The 21,686-nt window shown below is 37.8% G+C and overlaps 1 protein-coding gene across 5 annotated transcripts in view; it reads right to left on the bottom strand.

Moving 5' to 3' along the window:
• The window catches only part of KLHL13 (kelch like family member 13), a 141,503-nt gene that overhangs the window by 14,808 nt on the left and 105,009 nt on the right, over positions 1-21,686 (bottom strand). For all 5 annotated transcript variants that reach the window (XM_049767573.1, XM_049767569.1, XM_049767571.1 and 2 more), the window contains 3 exons: positions 18,651-18,783; positions 17,104-17,300; positions 4,270-5,065 (listed from right to left, as the gene is read on the bottom strand). In XM_049767573.1, the coding sequence (XP_049623530.1) occupies positions 4,270-5,065; positions 17,104-17,300; positions 18,651-18,783 (1,126 nt within the window). The remainder of the gene's footprint in view (positions 1-4,269; positions 5,066-17,103; positions 17,301-18,650; positions 18,784-21,686) is intronic.

Raw genomic sequence — 21,686 nt, 5'->3', positions numbered from 1 at the left:
AACTCTAAGCTCCCCCTAATTCTCCATTTTCCAGTGTCAAAGGAAACCAGTGTTTCTAAGGAATTCTGTTTCAGCAGTCAGCTAGGCTCACATACACCCTAGAAGTATCTTTTTTATGTAATGTGAGTTTGGTTCCACACTTTTATTCAATGAAAGCATTTTAAAAGGCCAAATGTGTTAAAATGATAGGAAATTAAAAAATGCAAGCAATGTTTTTCCTTTCATAATGGTATATAGGCTATTTATTGTGTGTAGGAAGGAAAACTGACATTCTAGAACTAATGAACCAACTTGGTATTAAATAAATATACCATCAATTCAGTTTTCAAGACAATCATTACACATGTTCTGGGGGAGTCAGAGAGATATCTTAACTGGCTGAAGCACATGGTTTGAATTTAGAGGACCCCAGTTTAAATCCCCAGCAACACATGCTCTCTGGGTCAGAGGTGGGGAGTACCACAATGTGTGGCCCAAAACCAGAGGGAAAAAAGAAAAGAATGAACAAAACCTGCTTTCAGGGCAGCAGAAAATTTAATTATCAAGTGTTTGGTGGGAATATTCAGAAACTTAACTATTTCTTTAGAACCCAAATCCTCTATTCTGCATAAGTGACTTAAGAATTAAAAAAGAAAATGGATATATATGGTTTTCTTATTCATATAAAGAGAAATACTATTCATAGACTGAATCAAAATTCATTATTCTTTGGAGAGGCAACCAGGGCAGGTTATCTCAGACATGGCAAGATGGGACAAATCTTGCTACCACTTGCATATAACAAAACTAACTGAACAGGAGTAGAATGGGCAAAATAACAATGATGACAACAACAACAACAATAATAAAAAAAGCTTCTTGGCTTTTGGTTTCATGTGATTATTCTTTTTGGCTGAAACGTTTTCCTGGAATCAAAATGTTTTATTTGTATACACTTAATAAGCCAAGCTTAGGGATCTCTCCTGGCAGTGCTTGGGAGGCCAAACATAGTACCAGGAATTTGAACCAGGCTAGGTTTCATGCAAGGTAACAACTGCCTCGCCTCCTGTACAATCTTTCTGGTTCCATCCACTATATTTTTAACATTGGAAGTTTCTGATATTGAGGGCTGTGCCTACATATCATAATGTTCATGCATTTGTGGAAAGTGTGCTTTATAAAGTAAAATAAAAAGTATTATATATAGGGGCTGGAGAGATAGCATGGTGATAGGGTGTTTGTCTTGCATGCAGAGGGACGGTGGTTCGAATCCTGGCATCCCATGTGGTCCCCCGAGCCTGCCAGGAGCGATTTCTGAGCGTAGAGCCAGGAGTAACCCCTGAGCGATGCCGGGTGTGAGCCCAAAACCAACAACAACAACAACAAAAGTATTACATATAGAGAAGGACTATTAAATATATTTAGATCATTATTCTTATGTTTAAGTAATCATTGAGAAAATTGGGCTTTCAAAGCTTAAACTAACCGAACATAATTTAGGACTAGGCCAGGAAAACTATGATTTTCATCACTTCTCACTTTCCAACTAAAATGCAGAAGAAATGGAATCTTTTTTGTTTAATACCTTTGCCCAGAAGGGTAGTCTACTAGTTCCTAATTGAGTATAATATGAGAACACAAATAGGTTAGGAATTAAGTCAGAAAAATAAAGTCACTAGCATCTTGGTTTATGCAAGGACTCTCCTTGGCCTGAAGATTATAAATTCACAAAACAAGAAAAACAATATGAAGAACAATAAATTGAAAAATTAATAGTGGCATATTAACAGGGGTGCATAATATCTGCAAACAAGCACTAACTGAGAAATAGACCAATTTCATTTGGGAAATAAGTTTCAATATGACTGCTGACTGTTTCAGGGTTGTTGTTCTATAATTTTTAAAGTCATAAAGATTCTTATATAAGTCAGCGGCTTTTTGAAGAGAGCACCAAGTCACTGCTTGCATTTTCTGGGTATATTCAGACACAAATTTAAAGTTGTATAATAGCATTAAAATAACATGTGTGGGTTGAATAGGGAGTCTGAAGTGGCAATTGTATAGCAAGGGTGATGCTTCAAAAGCTTTAATAAGTTGATTTATTTAAATGTATTAGTAAAATTATGTAATTTATGACCTGACACTGGAACAACAATCAGTAAAGTCTTATCTTTGAAAAAGAAATAACTGTGACAATGGAAAAAAACCAGCAACAAAGGGAGTAGGGAAAGTTCAGTAACATTCAAATTATGTGGGCCCGGAGAGATAGCACAGCGGTGTTTGCCTTGCAAGCAGCTGATCCAGGACCAAAGGTGGTTGGTTCGAATCCCGGTGTCCCACGTGGTCCCTCGTACGTGCCAGGAGCTATTTCTGAGCAGACAGCCAGGAGTAACCCCTGAGCACCACCGGGTGTGACCCAAAAACTAAAAGCTTAAAAAAAACATTCAAATTATGTCAATATCAAATATTGACTTATGGGAATACCGTTGGATTAAATGGTAGAATTCTCACCTCCTCCAAAATGGCTTTATATGCTATAAATTATAAAAATTGAGCATTAAACTACCTTTCATTTCTAAAAACTAGGAAACGATTCTGATTTTATTTTGCATTTATTTAGAGCCAATTTCAATATTGTAAACTTCTTTTGCCTTATGGACCCTTGGAACAGCGGTCAAATATAAGAACTATATAAGAGATAATATATTAGAACTCATGTGAAAATGGCAAATGAAGATAATGACAGAAATGACATGATAGAAAATGCAGTTACTATGACTTCCTTTTTTGACAGCTATCTTCTTCCAATTTGATCTACAAAAAACCAAAATCATACCTTCTAGTGCTAATTTGTGTCACCAAAATATCATTATGTTAATGGTAGTTGTGCTCAATTTTATGACTAGGGAAAAAAGGTGACTATGAAATAAAGCTTATAATATCAGGGTAAGTGGAAAAAAAACAATAAAATACTTCAGCAAGAGAGAATAACTGTTAAAACTAGTAGTCACCAGTCATATTCTCAGAAAAATTTGGATTAACATTAAACTTTGTATATTTAATAGATAAAGAAAATAATTTTACTCTATTGCCTCTGATAGGTAACAGATTATATATGAGAATAATAAAAGTCAGACTCTATAAGGAAGGATTTAAACTTGCAGACTCTATAAGGAAGGATTTAAACTTGCATATCATTTCAGGAAGACAATATAAGTATTAAATGCATGCTTTGCATATGGGAGGCTCATGTTTCATCCTTGGCACTGCATGGTCTCAGACCATCAACAAAGTGACCCTAACATTGCTTAATATATCCCCCCCAAAGCAAAGAAAAATAAAACATAAAAAGAACACCCATAAATCTATTCAGTAAAATATTATAAGGGAATTTTTGGTGTATGTGTGTCTGTGTGTGTGTGTTTTATTTTCCATACCCGTTAGTGCTCAGGGGTTACTCTAGCTCTGTGCTCAGGAGTCACTCTTGGTGGGCTTGGGGGACTTTATCGAATGTCATGGTTGTACCCAAGTTGGTTACAAGCGAGGCAGGACAAATGCCAAACGTTTGCCCATGACTTTATCAAAATTTAAATTTGAGAATATATTTTATATTTGCAACTTCAGGATTGACATGTATATTGAATAAATAAAATATTCTGCCAACCATTGGTGCTCTTATAAGATAAAATGTGTAACTTGATCTGCAATAGAGACCTAGATAACATATACTGATATTGGTCTGATATTTTCTAACATTTAAAAATCAAATTCTAGGAGATAGCACAGTGGTAGGGCGTTTGCCTTGCACATAGCCGATCCAGGACAGACGATGGTTTGAATCCTGGCATCCCACATGGTCCCCCATGCCTGCCAAGAGCGATTTCTGAGCGCAGAGGCAGGTGTAAACCTTGAGGGCTGCCGGGTGTGACCCAAAAAGACAAATAAAAAATCAAAATGTAGAAGCTGGAGATATAGCACAGCGGTAGGGCATTTGCCTTGCATGCGGCCAACCCGGGAGGGACCCGGTTCTATTCCCGGCATCCTATATGGTCCCCAGTGTGCCAGGGGCAATTTCTGAGTGTGGAGCCAGGAGTGACCCCTGAGTACCGCTGGGTTTGGCCCTAAAACCAATTCATCAATCAATAAATAAAGTGTGAAAAAAGGGCAAATTCTAGTTATATTTTTGGGTATGTAATTTTCATTTTGGTATTTAGTTTATGATCTTTCAACAATGGGAGGGGACGGTGAAATAAATGAGTCGCTATGCTTAATATAAGTGTACACACTTACGCAATTCTCCAGCTGCATTTCGCCCACCAACTGCATACAGGTATCCTTTGAGGGCACTTAGGTGGAAAAAGGTGCGCTTTTCATTTAAAGATGCGACTTGCATCCATTTATTGTACCGAGGATCAAATCGGAAGACCGTATCGACGGCCGTTTTCCCCTTGGTGTCATAATTACTCTGCCCGCCTACGACATAGAGGAAATTTCCGATGACAGCGATGCCGTGCTGGTACCTTGGGGCATCCATGGGGGCTAAGGATTTCCACTCGTGAGCCTTTTCGTCATACATGCGCAATTCCTTGCTGACCACCAGCTGCTGCCTCAGCACGCCTCCCAGGGTGACCAGGTGAGTGGTGTCAGAGCGAATGGCAGTCCTGTCTGACTGCATCACTGGCTGCATGTATGGCATCATTTGGTAATTGCTGGCTTCCAAGAGGAGATTCACGCAAGTGTTGTCAGTTCTCATGAAATCCACGGTTTGCACGTAATTAATGAGCTCCTGGGGTGTCATCAGAGGGAAACGGATGTTCTTCATTAACTTCGCAGCAAAGTCCATGCGGGTTTCTTCCAGGCGCAGCCAGCGACAGGTGGCCTTAAAGAGATCCAGTTCGGTGCAGTGCTTAAGGCTGTTGCTGGAAAGCACGAAGGCAAGACGCTCAAAGGGGAGTTTCAAGAACTCCCCAGTATTCAGCAACGCGGGGAAATTCTTCAGGACAAAACTGTTGACGTATTTATCCACTTCTGTCAGATTGTAGGTGTTGGCGATTCGCCCAACTTCCACGCAGTTGTCCAAAGTGACCTATTATGTCAGAGAAAAAAGAGAAAAAAAGAAATTAAAACAGGACTACGCTCTTAACATTCACATTTGAATGACATAAATACCTGCTTAGGATAAATTGTGCATTTTGCTATTCACGTAGCTTCAAATAAAGATTCTCACCTAAAATCTTACAAATAAGTATAATTTAATTCAATAGCAGTCGACTAAATGAAAATGATCAGTTGGAGGTTACAACTCGATTAGATCTCAAAAATGTCTGCCCCCTCCAATAATAATAAAATTCTAGCCACATAAAAATTTTAGATCCTATTATAGTTCTGTGAAAAGTAACAACTCTGGAGTGATATTAAAATAAAGTCAAGGCTGGCGACTGCAGCATGTTTTGCATGTAGGAAGACCACATTCAACCATGACACTGCATACTGCCCTAAGCAATGAAGTTACCATTGAGCATTAAGCCAAAAGTAGATCCTGAGTACATCCAGATGCAGCTCCAAAACAAACAGAAGAAAACAAAATATGAAGGGGAAAACATGGTCAAAGACAGTGCTAAGTCATTGAAACTTTCAACTATCTTCTGGTTCCAAAGTTGTTCACACATGACTGTCTTTTCTTATGGCTCATATTACTTCATTGTGCATCTGTACCATTTCTTTTTCTAATATATTTATTGAAGCACCATAATTACAAATATGTTTGTGGTTGAGTTTTAGTTACAAAAACGAACAACCCTCCTCACCAGTGCAATGTCCAATGTCCCCTAACTCCCTCCTCCCCAACCCCTTGCAGGCATTCTATTTCTCTCACTCACTATCATTGTCATGATAGTTGTCAGTGTAGTTATTCCTCTAACTGCACTCACCACTCTTTGTGATAAGCATCATATCGTGAGCCGGTCTTTCCAGCCCTCATCTCTATTTTCTCTGGGTATTATTACAACAATGTCTTTTATTTTCTTAAAACCCATAGATGAGTGAGACTATTCTGTGTGTGTCTCTCTCTCCCTCTGACTTATTTCACTCAGCATAATAGTTTCCATGTCCATCCATGTACCACCGTTTTTTTTCCCAGTAATCTTTATTGGATGTTTGGCTTGTTCCCAGATTTTGGCTATTTTGGAAAGTGTTGCAAAGCAAAATAGAAAGGACAATATAAAATGATCTATCCCAGATGAGGAATATAGAGAAACATACTAATGGAGTAGTGAATATACAAAAAAAATCCAGAGAACAAAATTCAGAAAATAAAATTCAGTAGTGAGCAAGTCCCTGAGGGGGTAGGTGGGAAAGGCCTATGGTAAAAGAAAGTATTCAACTAGAAGGAAGAAGTGGTGTTGAAAGGTGATAATTTTAGGTATGAAACCCTATAGGAAATAATACTGTAAACCACAGTATAGTAATTCATATATATACATATATATATATATACATACACACATATAAAGCACCTCTTGTAGAATCATACTAGTAGGAGTCAAACAGGGTGCAAGTGGACACTGGTGAAGGGATTGGCATTGAAACGTTTTATGCCTGGAACCCAATCATGAATAACTTTGTAATTTCATGGTGACTATATAAAAATAAATAAAAAAGAACAAAAGTTGTTCACATATTCTTTCCAAGAGGTGCTGTGATCATTTACATTAACTATACTTTCTGTCACAAAGATTCAGATATTGATTACGTTTATAAAGGTTAGTTAATATAGCTGATTAATGGAATTATTGGTAGTACAAGTCAAGAAATAAAGTGAGGGGCACATGCGTGTGTGAGAGAGAGAAGCAAGAAATAAAGCATTCTTTGGGTTATGAAGAAAGATAATTACTCAATAGTGCAAACCACAGTGTCAAAAAAGAAAAGAAAAGAAAAAAGGAAAAGAAAGAAAAGAAAAGGGGGGTGGAGAGAAGTAAAATGCCAGACCCAGAGGCAGGTGGAGGAGAGTGGGTGGGAGGGAAATGGGACATTGGTTGCTAGAAATGTGCACTGTACTGCAAACCAAGTGTCTAAAAAAGAAAAAAGAGGGGATATCAAGAGGAGAGAGAGAAGAGAGAAAGAAGTGAAATGTCTGCCCAGAGGCAGGCAGGGGAGGATAGGAGGAAAATTGGGATATTGGTGATGGGAAATGTGTCCTGGTGAAGTTTGTTGTACATTGTATAACTGTAACTCAATCATGAACAGCTTTATATGTGGGGGAAAAAAACAATGGTATTATGACCAACCTTGTAGCCACTTAAATAAATACAAAAATAAATAAAAAATAAAAAGACAAAAAGGTAATTAAATTGGGGATGGGAAATGTAGCTCAATGGTAAAGTGCAAGATATCAATGTTTGAGGAGCCAGAGAAATAGTACAGCGGATAGAGCGCTTGGCTTGCACAATGTTGACCTGAGTTTGATTTTTGGCATCCCAGATGGTCCCCAGAGCCTGTTAGAGTGCAGAGCCAGGAATAGTCCCTAAGCATTGCTGGGTGTAGCTCCCAAATCAACGATAAAACAGAACAACAAAAAAACACTCCCAGCCCCCACAAAAGAAAGTTTTTCTTAATTTTGGTAGGGTATTGGGTCCACAATGAGATTGTTGTGGTATTTTTATAATAGATGAGCAGACAAGAGAAAGTTGGCTAAATCTTCTGTTATCCTTTACAATAAAAGATGAAACTAAAACCATTAATCCTTTGCATAATATAATTGTCCATTAAGATACAATACCACTGGAAACGCATAAACTAATAAATAGGCACATAGGACTATCTTCACAGATTAGTTAAGTAAAGAAAATTGGGACTATTTAAAGTAGCTGATCTGCTTTACAAGAATCATCAAAATTGTAATGGCTTATTAGACTTATAAATAGACATGAAAAATAGTTAAAAATTTGTACCACAAACTAATTAGCAAGTCATGGACCTTGATATACACAGTCTAATATGGTACTCTAGCTAGGATTTCCAATTTTTGAATTAACAGGTCGATGTCTCAAAAATTGTAAATTGTGTAAAGCTGTGACAGTTAAGACCTAATTTTCTAAAGCTTCTCAATTGGAAAGGATTCCTCTTTGGGGCAATGCAGACACTTTGTGAAGAGAGTAAGAAATACTTTTTTTGGGCTGGAGCGATGGCACAGCAGTAGGGCATTCACCTTGCACGCTGTTTACCCAGGATGGATCCCCAGTGGGTTCCCATATGGTCCCCCAAGCCAGGAGCGGTTTCTGAACACATAGCCAGGAATAACCCCTGAGCATCACCGGGTGTGGGTGACCCCCTCCTTCCCCCCAAAAAGAAAAAGAAATAATATTTTGATGGAGAAATGGAACAAAGGGCTGGAGCATGTTCTTTGCCTTGGAGTGGACCTCAGTTTGATTCCTGGCACTGCATGATACCCTGAACACTATTAAGAGTGATCCATACTCCTCAGCCTGCAGAGTCAAGCCTGGCTAGAGCAGACCTGCTAACAAAACATAAAGTCCTTGACTGCAGCAAAGACAATCAACAGTTCTGAACACATTTACTAGTATGGATAAGCAAAAGTAGATGGCAACACAAATAAAATTCCTAGAATGCAATTTCTCATTATTACAAATAAAAACAACTAGTAATGGGTGCAGAAGTGGGCAACTTTGTACAATCAGCTGTTAGCCATTAAGCTTAAACCTAAACTCACAACATATAAAATAAACTAAGTTTAAATTTTAGAGACCAAGTTATAAAATTTAGAAATAAGATAAAAAATTCAGTTTTCCCTTACTTCCCTTCAACTTCATATAATAAATGATTAATTGTCATATGTTCTCATAAAACATGTATTCACAAAATATAAATATAAATAGGTATTCAGGAAGCATGTATTTAGAAAAACAATTATTAAAATAATAGCAGAAAGACACTTATCTTTTTATTTAAGGACACTTAGAAAATACTCTGATATATAGACACAATAGACTAGAAAAGACCCTGATAGACTCTATCAGTACAGATAAATAAAAATCATGGTCTCCCAAGTACTTTGGGGAATAAATAGACTGCCCCAAAATAATAATACATAAAATTTTAAAATAAGAACAAGAGTCGAAGAGATAGCATGGATGTAAGGCGTTTGCCTTTCATGCAGAAGGACTGTGGTTCGAATCCCAGCTTTCCATATGGTGTCCTGAGCCTGCCAGGGGCGATTTCTGAGCATAAAGCCAGGAGTAACCCCGAGTGCTGCCGGGTGTGACCCAAAACCAAAAATAAATAAAAATAAAATAAAATAAGGACATTAATCATAGACTAAAGATTTAATAGCAAAGATTCATAAGTCTAAGCAGATCAAGAATGATGGAGCAATGTTAAGCAATTATTAAAATATACAGAATTATTCAATTATGATTAATCAAGTATTCAATTATGGTTATTTAATTATTCACTTCAATCCACTTCTCAATTACAATTCTTAAAAGCACTCTTGCCAGCATATTTCCAATCACTTAGCTCAAAAATAGGGAACAAGGGGGACCAGAGTGATAGCATAGCAGTAGGGCATTTGCCTTGCACGCAGCTGCCCATGACGAACCTGGGTTTGATCCCCGGTGTCCCATATAGTCTCCCAAAGCTGGGAGAGATTTCTGAGTGCAGAGCCAGGAGTAAACCCTGAGTATCACCAGGTGTGGCCCAACCCAACACCCCCAAAAAGAAATAATGATTATATGCAGTATATAACCCATCAGCAGTGCATATATGTAACAGAAATATATTAAACTTATTTTAGGGGGCTGAAGAGATAGAATGGAGGTAAGGTATTTGCCTTGCATGCAGAAGGTCAGTGGTTCGAATCCCGGCATCCCATATGGTCCCCTGAGTCTGCCAGGAGCGATTTCTGAGCATAGAGCCAGGAAGAACCCCTGAGTGCTGCCGGGTGTGACCCAAAAACCAAACCAAACCAACAACAACAACAACAAGAAAAAAAAAACCCAAAAAATCCTTATTTATAAAACCAGCTCATAACTAGATTCAGATTTCATCTGAATATGTAATCTGGCCAAAATTCTAAACAAGAGGAGCTATTCTCGTTAAACAAAATCATTATATCACTTGCTTACAGGCTCAAGAAGCAAAGTGGAAAGCTATATTTAACCAATTCTAAGAATGAAAACAGTCCTTGAAACAATTAAGTGTGCATTCAAATTCCTAATCTAAATTTCTATAAACTATTCCATTGCAATTAAATAATTTTCATGGTCATCCTAAGAGCAGTTCCCAGCAACTTAATCTTCAAAGTGGTCTTTTCATTAACATTCTGTTATTCAACGATTCTTTATTAAATTTTCAAATGATACCCTAAGCACTCAAACACTATCATTAACATAATTTGGTATTTTAATGGGAGGTTTCATCTGAAATCTACGATGTTATTTTCTTGAAGTTCAGTGTCAGACAAATAAATTCTCATTTTGAAAAACAAAAGTGATTATCTGCTTTTATACTCTCCAGGGAAATGTGAAGAGTGAGAACTTTTAACTGGCCAATTTTAGTAAACGCCTTACATTCAATATACCTAATTCTTCTTAGTGTTCTAAGTGATTCAAATGAGTGTGTACACATACAACTATAGAAAGAAAAAAGACCAAGAGAAAATCAAAACAACTACTTTGGGGCCAGTGGAAAATAATCATCTTGATCTGGGTGTCCCTTTCCAGGTCAAAGAACACTGCAGGGGCCAGGAAAAGAACCTTTGGTAAGAAAACTGGGAAATTTAAAAGCAAAAATATTTCTTTCTTGGTCTCTCTTATGGTTCTAAATTCATTTGAGACAACTAACGTGGTGCCACCAACTTGGTAACCCCAATGGTCTCATTTTTCAGTTTACCTGAAAGTGACCAAACCCCATCATTCCAATGTCTTAGAATTGATCGCCATAGAGAAAGCTGGTCTGACAGGCAGATTATTTTGAGTTAAAAGGACTAGAAGCCCTGGACCTAAGGAGATACTCTTGTCCTTTAGCCCTTCCTTAAACAAAGAAGGGATTAGCACTCCTCCACTTTGCTTTTTCCTAATCTAACAAGCATCTCTGCTCCCTTATATTTCCTTGAAGAATGACTTGGAGGTGGTGGGAATATTATCCTCTTGTACTTTTTCGTGAAGCATGTGTGCCTTAAAAACTTTTTCTGTTTACTCTCAGGGGAAATAAAAAGTCATCCCCTCCTTATTAAGTGAAATTTCCCTCTTCACTCTCATTGATACCCACCCATATATTTCCTTTTTTTTTTATTTTTGGGGCCACGCCCAGTGACACTCAAGGGTTACTCCTGGCTATGCGCTAAGAAATTGCTCCTGGCTTGGGGGACCATAGGAGATGCTAGGGATCAAATCATGGCCAGTCCTAGGCTAGTGCGTGCAAGTCAGATGCCCTACTGCTTGCTCCACTACTCTGGCTCCTTCCACATATTTCTTAAGACAGGTCCATCCTAAGTTTGTGTTTAGACTTTAATTCCTTATAATTCTTCCGTATGCATGTTATTTAATTCTATGTACTTCCTTTATGTGCATGGAGAGATACAGGCAGAAAGATCACACTCGTTTGAGAGATATAAAATAAGATATTATGGTATTAATATCCAAAACAATATTGACAAGGGACAGGAGGACTAACCTGACACTCACCTCCCTGAACTCCATTAGGAAGGATAACTCAGCACAGAGCCAGGAGTAGCTCCAGAGCGCTGTCAGGTGTGGGGGAAATAAATGCTTTCCCTTGTCAAAAAATTATCATGGTTTTTTTGTTTGTTTTTGTTTGGGGGGCCACGCCCTGCCTGTGATGCTCAGGAGTTACGGCTGGCTATGCGCTCAGAAATTGCTCCAGGCTTGAGGGACCATATGGGATGCCGGGGGTACAAACTGCAGTCCGTCCTAGGTTAGCGCAGGCAAGGCAGACACCCTACTGCTTGCTCCACCACTCTGACCCCTATCATGGGTTTTAAGCAGGACGACATCTACTGAAAAGTCACAGATATATCTTCAGTAAATAGTAATTAGAAAGATATAACTAGACGGTCAGATAGATAACTCAAAGAGAGAGGGTTCGTGCTTTATGTATCAGGCCTGGTTTTGATTACCAGCCCTGCATGGTCACCAGAGCACAGAGGATGTAGTAGAAAAAGAAAAGTAAACAAAATGATGCTAAGAAAAGGAATTCGTCTCTCCATATATATGGATAGTTTATTTTTGATAAAGGATTTGAGAACAAAAATGGAGTAAAGATAGCTACTTTAACAAACAATGCTGGGAAAACTAAATAACTACATGTAAGAAATTAAATTTGGGTGTCTATCTCACACCATACACAAAAGTCAATTCAAAGTAGATCAAACACTTAGATTTCTGACCAGAAACTACACAGTCCATTGAGGAAAACATAGATAGAAGACTCCAAGATTTGGACCTCAAAGGTATCTTCAATGATCTGATACCATTGAAAAAAGCAGCCAAATAAAAATAAGTTAATGAAACTACATAAAATTAAAGAGTATCTGCCTGGCAAAGAAACATAGGCAAAAACTAAAAGACATCTTACTGAATGGGAAACATTATTTGCATTCAACAGTTAGATAAGGGCTTAATTTCCAGGTTATGTAAAATATTTACAAAGATCAATAAAAATAAGTTTAAAAATCCTATCAAAATGGGGAGACGAGGGGCTGGAGAGATAGCACAGCAGTAGGGGGTTTGCCTTGCAAGCAGCCAACCCAGGACCAACGGTGGTTCGAATCCCCTCATCCCATATGGTCCTTCGTGCCTGCCAGGAGAGATTTCTGAGCAGAGAGCCAGGAATAAGCCCTGGGTGTCGCCGGGTGTGGCCCAGAAACAAAACAAAACAACAACAACAAAAGAAAAATCGGGAGATAAAATATACAGATACAGCTCAGAAGAAGACAAGCATATCACCAATAGGCACATGAGAAAAGTGCTCAGAATCACTTATCATTAGGGAAATGTAAAGCAAGACAACAAAGAACTATCATTTCACACCAGTGAGAATTGCACATATCAAAAATAGTAGGAACAACCTGTGCCAGAAGGGATGTGGTGAAAAAGGAACTCACGCCACTGTTGGTATGTATGTTGTCTGGTTCAACCCCTTTGGAAAATAGTATGGAGAGTTTTCAATAAGCTTACAATTGAGTTTCAAAATGACCCAGCAATTCCATTTTAGGTACCTATCTCCAGGAGTTAAATCTTTCTTTGAAAAGACATATGCACAACATTATTCTTTTCTGCAATGAGTACAATAGTACAATGGAATCAACCTAGTTGCTGAATGACAGATGAATGGATTATGAAGATATGTACTATGAAGTACTATGCATTTTGCTACAATTTCATGCAATTTTCTGCAACCTGGTAGGAACTGGAAGATTATCATAGCAAAGTAAGTCATAAGAAAAGACAAACTGGGCTGGATGGCAGCATAGCAGATGGGGCCTTTTCCTTGCGTGCAGCAGACCTGGAGTTGATCTGTAGGATCCAATATGGTTCCCCAACCATGCCAGGAGTAATTTCTGAGTGCAGAGCCAGGAGTAGTCCCTAAGCACTGCCTAGCATGGGCAACAAAACAAAATGAAGAAAGAAAAAAGGCAAAGGATGATCTCACTTATCTATGTAGATAAAATAGTTGTATTAGAAAACATAATATAGTAAGAGGTAGAATACCTAGATCATCCTTGATCCCGGTGCCCAGAGAGGAAAAGTACAGAAACGAAAAGACATGGAAACTATTATACTGAGTGAAATAAGTCAGATGGTGAGATAGATCAAAATAGTCTCACTCATCAATGGGATTGAAGAAAAATAAAAGACATTATTGTAATAACACCCAGGACAATAGAGATGAGGGCTGGAAGAACCAGTGGTGTGCGCAGTTAGAGAAATAACTACACTAACAACTATCATGACAATGGCTGTAACAGAAGACAGTGAGGGGGTGGGGGAGGTGGGAGATTGGTGGCAGGAATGTTGCACTGGTGAAGGGGTTGATTTTTATGACTGAAACCCAACTACAGACATGTTTAGAATCATGGTGCTTAAATAAAGATATTATTTTTTAAAAAGCTAGTGCATGTTTTAATAAAAACAGCAGCTTATATTGAAAAAAAAGAAATCAAGGTGGGAAGAAAGAAGTGAAGAAATGAAAGTAATGGGGGAACATGATCTGGATGTCAGTTATACTGGGTATACTGGGGAGCTTAAAGAATGGTATAGTTATATATCCAAAGCACAGACTCTACAACACTGAAAATGTGAGATCTAACGGAAAGCATGAAGCTGTAATGTGCCTCCTAAGGTGAAGGAAAGGGATGGGGATAACCTGGCGGGCGGGGATGATGGAGAATAGGAGCACTCACTGTTGGTAGGATTGATGTGGCAATTATGCTTAACACTGAACTATCAATATCTTTATAAATATGGTTCTTTAAATAAATTAAAAATTAAAATATATCAAAAAGGAAAATAAGAGGTGTTTCTTAACGTCTCATAGGTAGGAAAATTCTAAATTCCAGGTAGTTAGGAAGAAACTATATCACAAGAACACAAGAACATTTTGCCTGAAAAGGCCTTTTCTCCATTAGAAGTGAGTTTTAGGGGCTGGAGTGATAGCACAACAGTAGAGTGTTTGCCTTATGTTGCTGACCAGAAGAACCTGGGTTCGATCCTCAGCAGCCCATATGGTCCCACGAGCCTGCCAGGAGATATTTTTGAGTTCAGAGCCAAGAGTAACCCCTGAGCACTGGGTGTGGCCCAAAAACTTAAAAAAAATTTATAAAATTAAAAAAAGAAAAAAAAAGAAATGAGTTTTAGGATATCCGCAGAGAAATGTAAATGAAGAATATAATTCTCAGCCAAGAGTGTTTATAATATAATACACATTTTCGAAAATTAGGAAATACTATTATAATAAAAACATCAAAAATGTTAAGGAATTGACATTCCAATTATAAATTAAAACAAAACTGCAAAATAACAATGATAGAATCTTGCCATAAATTTGCTTTATATAGATAGTCAGAACAAAATCATTTCATAATGCAGTTATATTGTTTTGACAATAATGTATGTATCAATAACTTTCTAAGACTTTTATGTTTATCCAATTTGGCTCTTTTCTTTTAGAAGTGAAAGTGAGACTGATTTTAGTCAATATTTAAAGCTGTACATATTAAAATTTGGTATTAAAAATAGGGTAAAATATGTCTTATTAATAATTAGCTCCCATAAAATGACACTGGCTCAGGAGGACCACGTTTAATCAAGACTAGAGTAAAATCATGTCAAGGGTTTATAAATGAAAACATTAAGTATTACTACTACATTAGTTACTGAATTTGAGATATTTAACAACTGCATTTTACATAATTCATTTTTCCATGCAACAAAATTATTATATACCAATGGCAAAAATCGGGGCCGGAGAGATAGAATGGAGGTAAGGCATTGCCTTTCATGCAGAAGGTCATCACTACGAATCCGCTTCCCATATGGTCCCCCGTGCCTGCCAGGAGCAATTTCTGAGCATGGAGCCAGGAGTTTCCCCTGAGCACTGCCAGGTGTTACCCAAAAATCACACACACACACACACAAAAGCAAAACCAATGGCACAAATCAAGAGCAAAGATACCGCAAGCTCTTGAGGGTACGAATATCATATGATTAAATTGAAATGAAGGTTATCATCCAGATTTAGTAAAGGTGGCAGGTAGTATCCTGGGAAATTAATTATATTCTTCAGCCATTTGTCCACTAGAAGGCAATTTTAAAGGTGTGTGAAACTGTAGCCCTAAAACATAGGTAGTCTTATAAACTGACATTTAGTCAATAAAAAATGGATGGGAGAAAGAAGGATAAATCAGTCGCATATTGCCATAAAAGTTTTAACATTAGGAATTGTAGCTGTAAAATTAGGTCTAGGAGTGTAGCTCAATGGTAGAGTGCACATGACGAGGTCATGATTTTGCTTTCTTGCACCCCTAAATTAAATTAATTGAATAAAATTAGGAGTCAGCTTCAATTTAATAACAACTGGGAGAAAGTAGTTTGAGTGCTTTCAAGTAGAAGGCAGCAAACAAAACACACTTTCAATGGTCCTGTTGAATTAGCTGTTGGCTGGCTTTATAAGATAAGGAATAGCGCATTAATAAAAAATGGAGGACACATTTCTTTGAAACATAAGGTTTTAACGATAGACTCCATGTTTACTAAATTAAATTTTAATGGCCTAGCAGCCATAAAAATTTTATACTAATGATAACAAAACATAAATAATATAATTATGCAAAATAATAATATAAAATAATAAAAACAATGGGCATTAAACTAATGATAGAAAAGTATATTATTCATTTATATAATAAGTTAGGAAAAATACAGGATTTTATTGCCCCAATTTTTCATTGTAAAAAAGACATATGCGATCTGGAAATCTTGAGAATAGTTCTTTGTCACATATGGTTGCATAAAGTAAAGTAAAATTGTCTCAGTTGCGTCAGAAAGATAGCATAATAGGCTAAGCACATGAGGTACATTAAGTATTTGGGTTTTTTTTGTTTTGTTTTGTTTTTTTGTTTTTGGTTTTTGAGCCACACCCAGCAGTGCTCAGGGGTCACTCCTGACTCTGCGCTCAGAAATTACTCCTGGCAGGCTCGGGGTACCTATGGGATCCCATATGGGATTTGAACCACCATCCTTCTGCATGCAAGGTAAACGCCTTACCTTCACGCTATCTCTCCAGCCCTGTATTTGTTTTTTTATATATATAAAATCTTTATTTAAGCATCATGATTACAAGAATGATTGTATTTATAAGTATTTGATCCCCAGCTCCATGGTCTCCTGAGCATGACTAGGTTTGACCTTCAAGAACTGATGTAGGACTAGCCCCTGAGTACTGCTAGGTGTGACCCAACCTTTTCACCTTCCCCCCCCACCCCATGTGCTGGCCCCTCCAAACAACGAAGAATCTCAGCGAAAATAAGATACTACCTATAGTAACAGAGTGACTGCTAGAAAGCTTCAAGATATGAGGAAGTCTTACCCCAGATATAAGAAATACTTTGCAGAAGTCCAAAACAGGCAGAATCTGTAGAAAACTGGCAGCTTCCAGGGTGTCTTGAAGTGTATCCATATTAAGAGAAAGCTTTGCAGTGTAAATAAAATCGATGATTTTCCTTAAGCCGACTTTGCTCACGCCATGAAGCTTAATGCACATTAAATCTTGTTCTTTCATTCCACCTTCAATAAAAAGACATTCAATTACACAAAGGTGGATCATTTCATTAAGGTCAAGCTCACATCTGCCGCTAATTAGAGACAATAAAAGGCAAAGTTTGATTCTGTGTAAGTCTTCATGTCAAACAGAGGATCCTGCATAATTTAGTTATGTGAGAGCATTTAAAAGAGGGAAGCTCTGTATGCTAATGAAGGACATATGTGATTCAAAATGCATCCAGAATGTTTTCCTATCATTTCTTTTTTTAAGATTTAATACGTTAATCTGTCTGCCAACCATTTGTTTTCCAATCATTTCTTATCATTTCTAGATAAGAGATAATATAAAATTGGAACCCAGGGTCTCTAATGGCCTATTCAGAAAATCTGGAAAATATTTTTGAAGGTGGACTGAAGTATGAAAAGGTAAAATCACTTCGAAATTAAAAAGCACCACCTAAATTGCATGTGCCTGTTGTATATTTCTTTTATAACTGTTTATTCTTGGGGCCGGAGTGATAGCACAATGGGTAGAGCATTTGCCTTGCACATGGCCGACCTAGGTTTGATTTCTGGCATCCCATATGGTCCCCTGAGTTTGTCAGGAGTTATTTCTGTGAGCAGAGCCAGAGTAACTCATGGGTGTCACCGGGTATGGCCCATAAACCAAGAAGCAAAACCAAAACAATATAAAATGAAACAAAAACCTGTTTCTTCTTGTAAAGACATAGAGCAAAGTATTGAATTCTATACTATGCAGCTCTAAGAAAAAATGGAATCTTGGCGTTCACTGCAACTTTTTGGAAATAGAGGGTGAGGACAAGGATAAACACTTCTTTGTGGTATATAGATAGACAAATCAATGGAGTGGACAGTGCTGGCTCCAAATACTTGATCTTTGACTATAAAACTAAGATAACCAAGCAAAGTGGGGTTTAGGGAGTAAGAGGTAGACCGGATGTGACATAGAGATGAGGGTGAAGAGTTTTGAACACTTTGGTGGTCATAAGGTGTGGTAATTATGTGTAACAAAACTACATACATTAACACAATTGTAAAATATTAAAAATATAAAAGAATTAACTAAATTCTACCTTGGAAACTGAAAGAAGTGAACACATTTTCTTTGTTGTTGTTCTTGTTGTTGTTTTTGGACCATACCTGGCAGTGTCTAAGGGTTTACTGCTGGCTCTAAACTCAGGAATTATGCCTGGTTATGCGTGGGGAACCATTTGGGATGCCAGGGATTGAGCCTGGGTTGACCGCATACAAGGCAAGCACCCTACACACCATATTATCTTTCCAGCTTGTGTGGACACATGTTCCCTATTGTAATAAAAGAGATGGGATACAGAGTTTCAAAAGACAACATACCTGTGAACATGGCCTTGAAGTAATCACTAGCCGAAGCCATCATGACTCTATGCACAGGGAAAGCATCATCTGTGTCGCCTGGCATCAAGGTCACATCGCAAAGCAATCCTTCAAGTCGAAGCTGGTCAAAGCCCTTTTGGAAACATAAGCAAAGTTACTAAATAAGGGGAAGTGAGAAAATCTTAGTGTCCCCAAGTTCGGTTTACATAATAGGCATGTGCTACATAGCTAGTTTATAAAATAATTATTTAAGAAAGGCAAAAATAAACAATCACCTTGCTATGTGAACACATATTTAATTTACTAGAACAAGGTCACATTAAGACTTATTTAGGTTCCGAGAAAATAACGTAAGACCATACATATTCACCATCTGTACCATCATTAGTTTTTACCTTATTTGGAAAGATAATTATCACATAAATTAAGGTGTTATATTAACATTCCTTACCATAATATCATAATAATATATCAATTGTCCTTCTGTACTCTTTTACTAAGATATTTTGGATTTTGTTTCTGAGATCAAATAATATAGAACTCGGGCTAGAGTGGTGGTGCAAGTGGCAAGGTGTCTGCCTTGCACGTGCTAGCCTAAGACAGGCCACGGTTCAATCTCCAAGCCAGGAGCGATTTCTGAGCACATAGTCAGGAGTAACCCTTGAGCATCACCAGGTGTGCCCCCTCCCAAACAAACAAAAACAAAAAAATATAGAAATATAGTATTTAATGCAAGATAGGAACTCCCTTCTCCCAATTACACTGGTTTTGTTGCTTAGTTGGTTTGGGGGCCACAGACAGTGGTGGTTAGGGAACATGTAGTACTGGGTTCAAACCCAGGAACTCATATAAACAAGGCCAGTGCTCTATTATTGAGTATCTTGGGCCCATACTTAGATCTTTGACAATTAGGCGTCCTTATATATTCTTTAATTTTTTTAATTATAACACTCTGATTTTCCAAGTTTTTTTTATAATAGTTGTTTCAGGCACAAGTCTTCAAAAACCAATCCCACCACCAATGTTACCTTCTCTTCACCAGTGTCCCAAGTATCCCACACTAGCCTGCCCACATTGCACTACAAATTTAAGTCATCTCATTTGTTACAACACAATGGCAAATGGAACTGTTAAAACTTAGCTCACTAAAAGCTTAATTTGTAATAGTTATGATATCGTTCAATGGTGTTATTAAAATCATTCCTTAGGGATCCACTGGCGTGTGGATGGTGCTTTTTGAGCCTTCTATGTTACTTTTTAGGCTCACTAAGATTAGTGATCTTCTCACTAGATATTTTTCCTTGGTTGGCCACATGCAAGGCAAACACCCTACTGCTGTGCTATATCTCTGGCTCCTATCATTTGCTTTTTTTGTTTGTTTGTTTTGGTTTTTGGTCCATACCCAGTAATGCTCAGGGGTTACTCCTGGCTATGCACTCAGAAATAGCTCCTGGCTTAGGGAATCATATAGGATGCTGGGGATTGAACCCAGGTCCATCCTGTGTCAGCCGTGTGCAGGGTAAACACCCTACCGCTGTGCTATGAATCTGGTATTATTTGCTTTTTAAATAGAACTATTTAATCTATAAAACTGAAACTTCAAAGACAAAACGATATCCAGCCACTTTCTCATTGGAGCTATCAATTTTTTATCCTCCTAATAATTGCACATTATATGTATTTTTGGGACAGGTTTTTGTATCATATTTTTCTGTCCAAAGATGACTGACATATGTTTTGTTCACAAATATAAAATCATTTGCAAATGTTCCTATCCCTTTGTAAACACAAACATTATTGGTTCCCCTTGCTCACTTCCCATTACTAATTATTTTTCCTTGTTATGTAGAGAAGTACAACCAAAAAGATGTCAATTATTTGTGTGAAGCAGGGGTTTGGGTTATGCCCAATGGTGTTTGGCATGACTTTCAGCTCAGTACTGAGTGCTTGCTCCTGGTCTGACTGTGATTATTGAACCTGGGCCAAATGTATGCAAAGCATCTACGCAGCTCTTTGAGCCATATTCCCAATCTTGAGAAGCCACTGTTAAGGGAACATTATCATGTAGAGGGAAATAAAAAGCTTTTTTAAAATTTCACATGCTAAGTCCTTTTTTTTTAAATATGCTGTGAGGAACCGGAGAGATAGCATGGAGGTAAGGCATTTGCCTTTCATGCAGAAGGTCATTGGTTTGAATCCCGGCTTCCCATATGGTCCCCTGAGCCTGACACTCTTTCTAACCAATGAACCCCACCACAGCACGCAGAAAAAATCACACATCAAGAATGACAGTGGGGAACCTCACAGGCAAACACCATGCACAGAGAATGAAGACAAAGGAGCAAGAAATCCTAAGTGGAGCAGGGAAAACCTCTTCAACAAGTGGTGCTGGCAGAACTGGTTAGCCACTTGCAAAAAATACAACACAAAAATCTCTTCCTCACACCTATATTTATTGCAGCACTATTCACAATAGCCAGGCTCTGGAAACAACCAAGATGCCCTTCAACAGACGAATGGCTAAAGAAACTGTGGTACATATACAAAATGGAATATTATGCAGCCATCAGGAGAGATGAAGTCATGAAATTTTCCTATACATGAATGTACATAGAGTCTATCACGCTGAGTGAAATAAGTCAGAAGGAGAGAGAGACTCAGAATAGTCTCACTCATCTATGGCTTTTATAGAAAAATAAAAGTAATTTTGCAACAATCCTTAGAGACAAAGAGAGGAGGGCTGGAACTTCCAGCTCACTTCATGAAGCTCACCACGAAGAGTGGTGAGTGCAGTTATAGAAATAACTACATTGAGAACTACCATAATCATGTGAATGAATGAGGGAACTGGAAAGCCTGTCTAGAGTACAGGTGGGGTCGGATGGAGGAGATTTGGGACATTGGTGGTGGGAATGTTGCACTGGTGATGGGGGTGTTCTTTACATGACTGAAACCTAATCACAATCATATTTGTAATCAAGATGTTTAAATAAAGAAAAAAAGAAATACAATGAATTTAAAATATTAAAATAATTC

The sequence above is a fragment of the Suncus etruscus genome, chromosome X, assembly GCF_024139225.1.
Source record: "Suncus etruscus isolate mSunEtr1 chromosome X, mSunEtr1.pri.cur, whole genome shotgun sequence".
Taxonomy (NCBI): domain Eukaryota; kingdom Metazoa; phylum Chordata; class Mammalia; order Eulipotyphla; family Soricidae; genus Suncus; species Suncus etruscus.
Note: the sequence above shows the minus strand (reverse complement) of the source record. Positions and strands in the feature narration are given on the sequence as shown.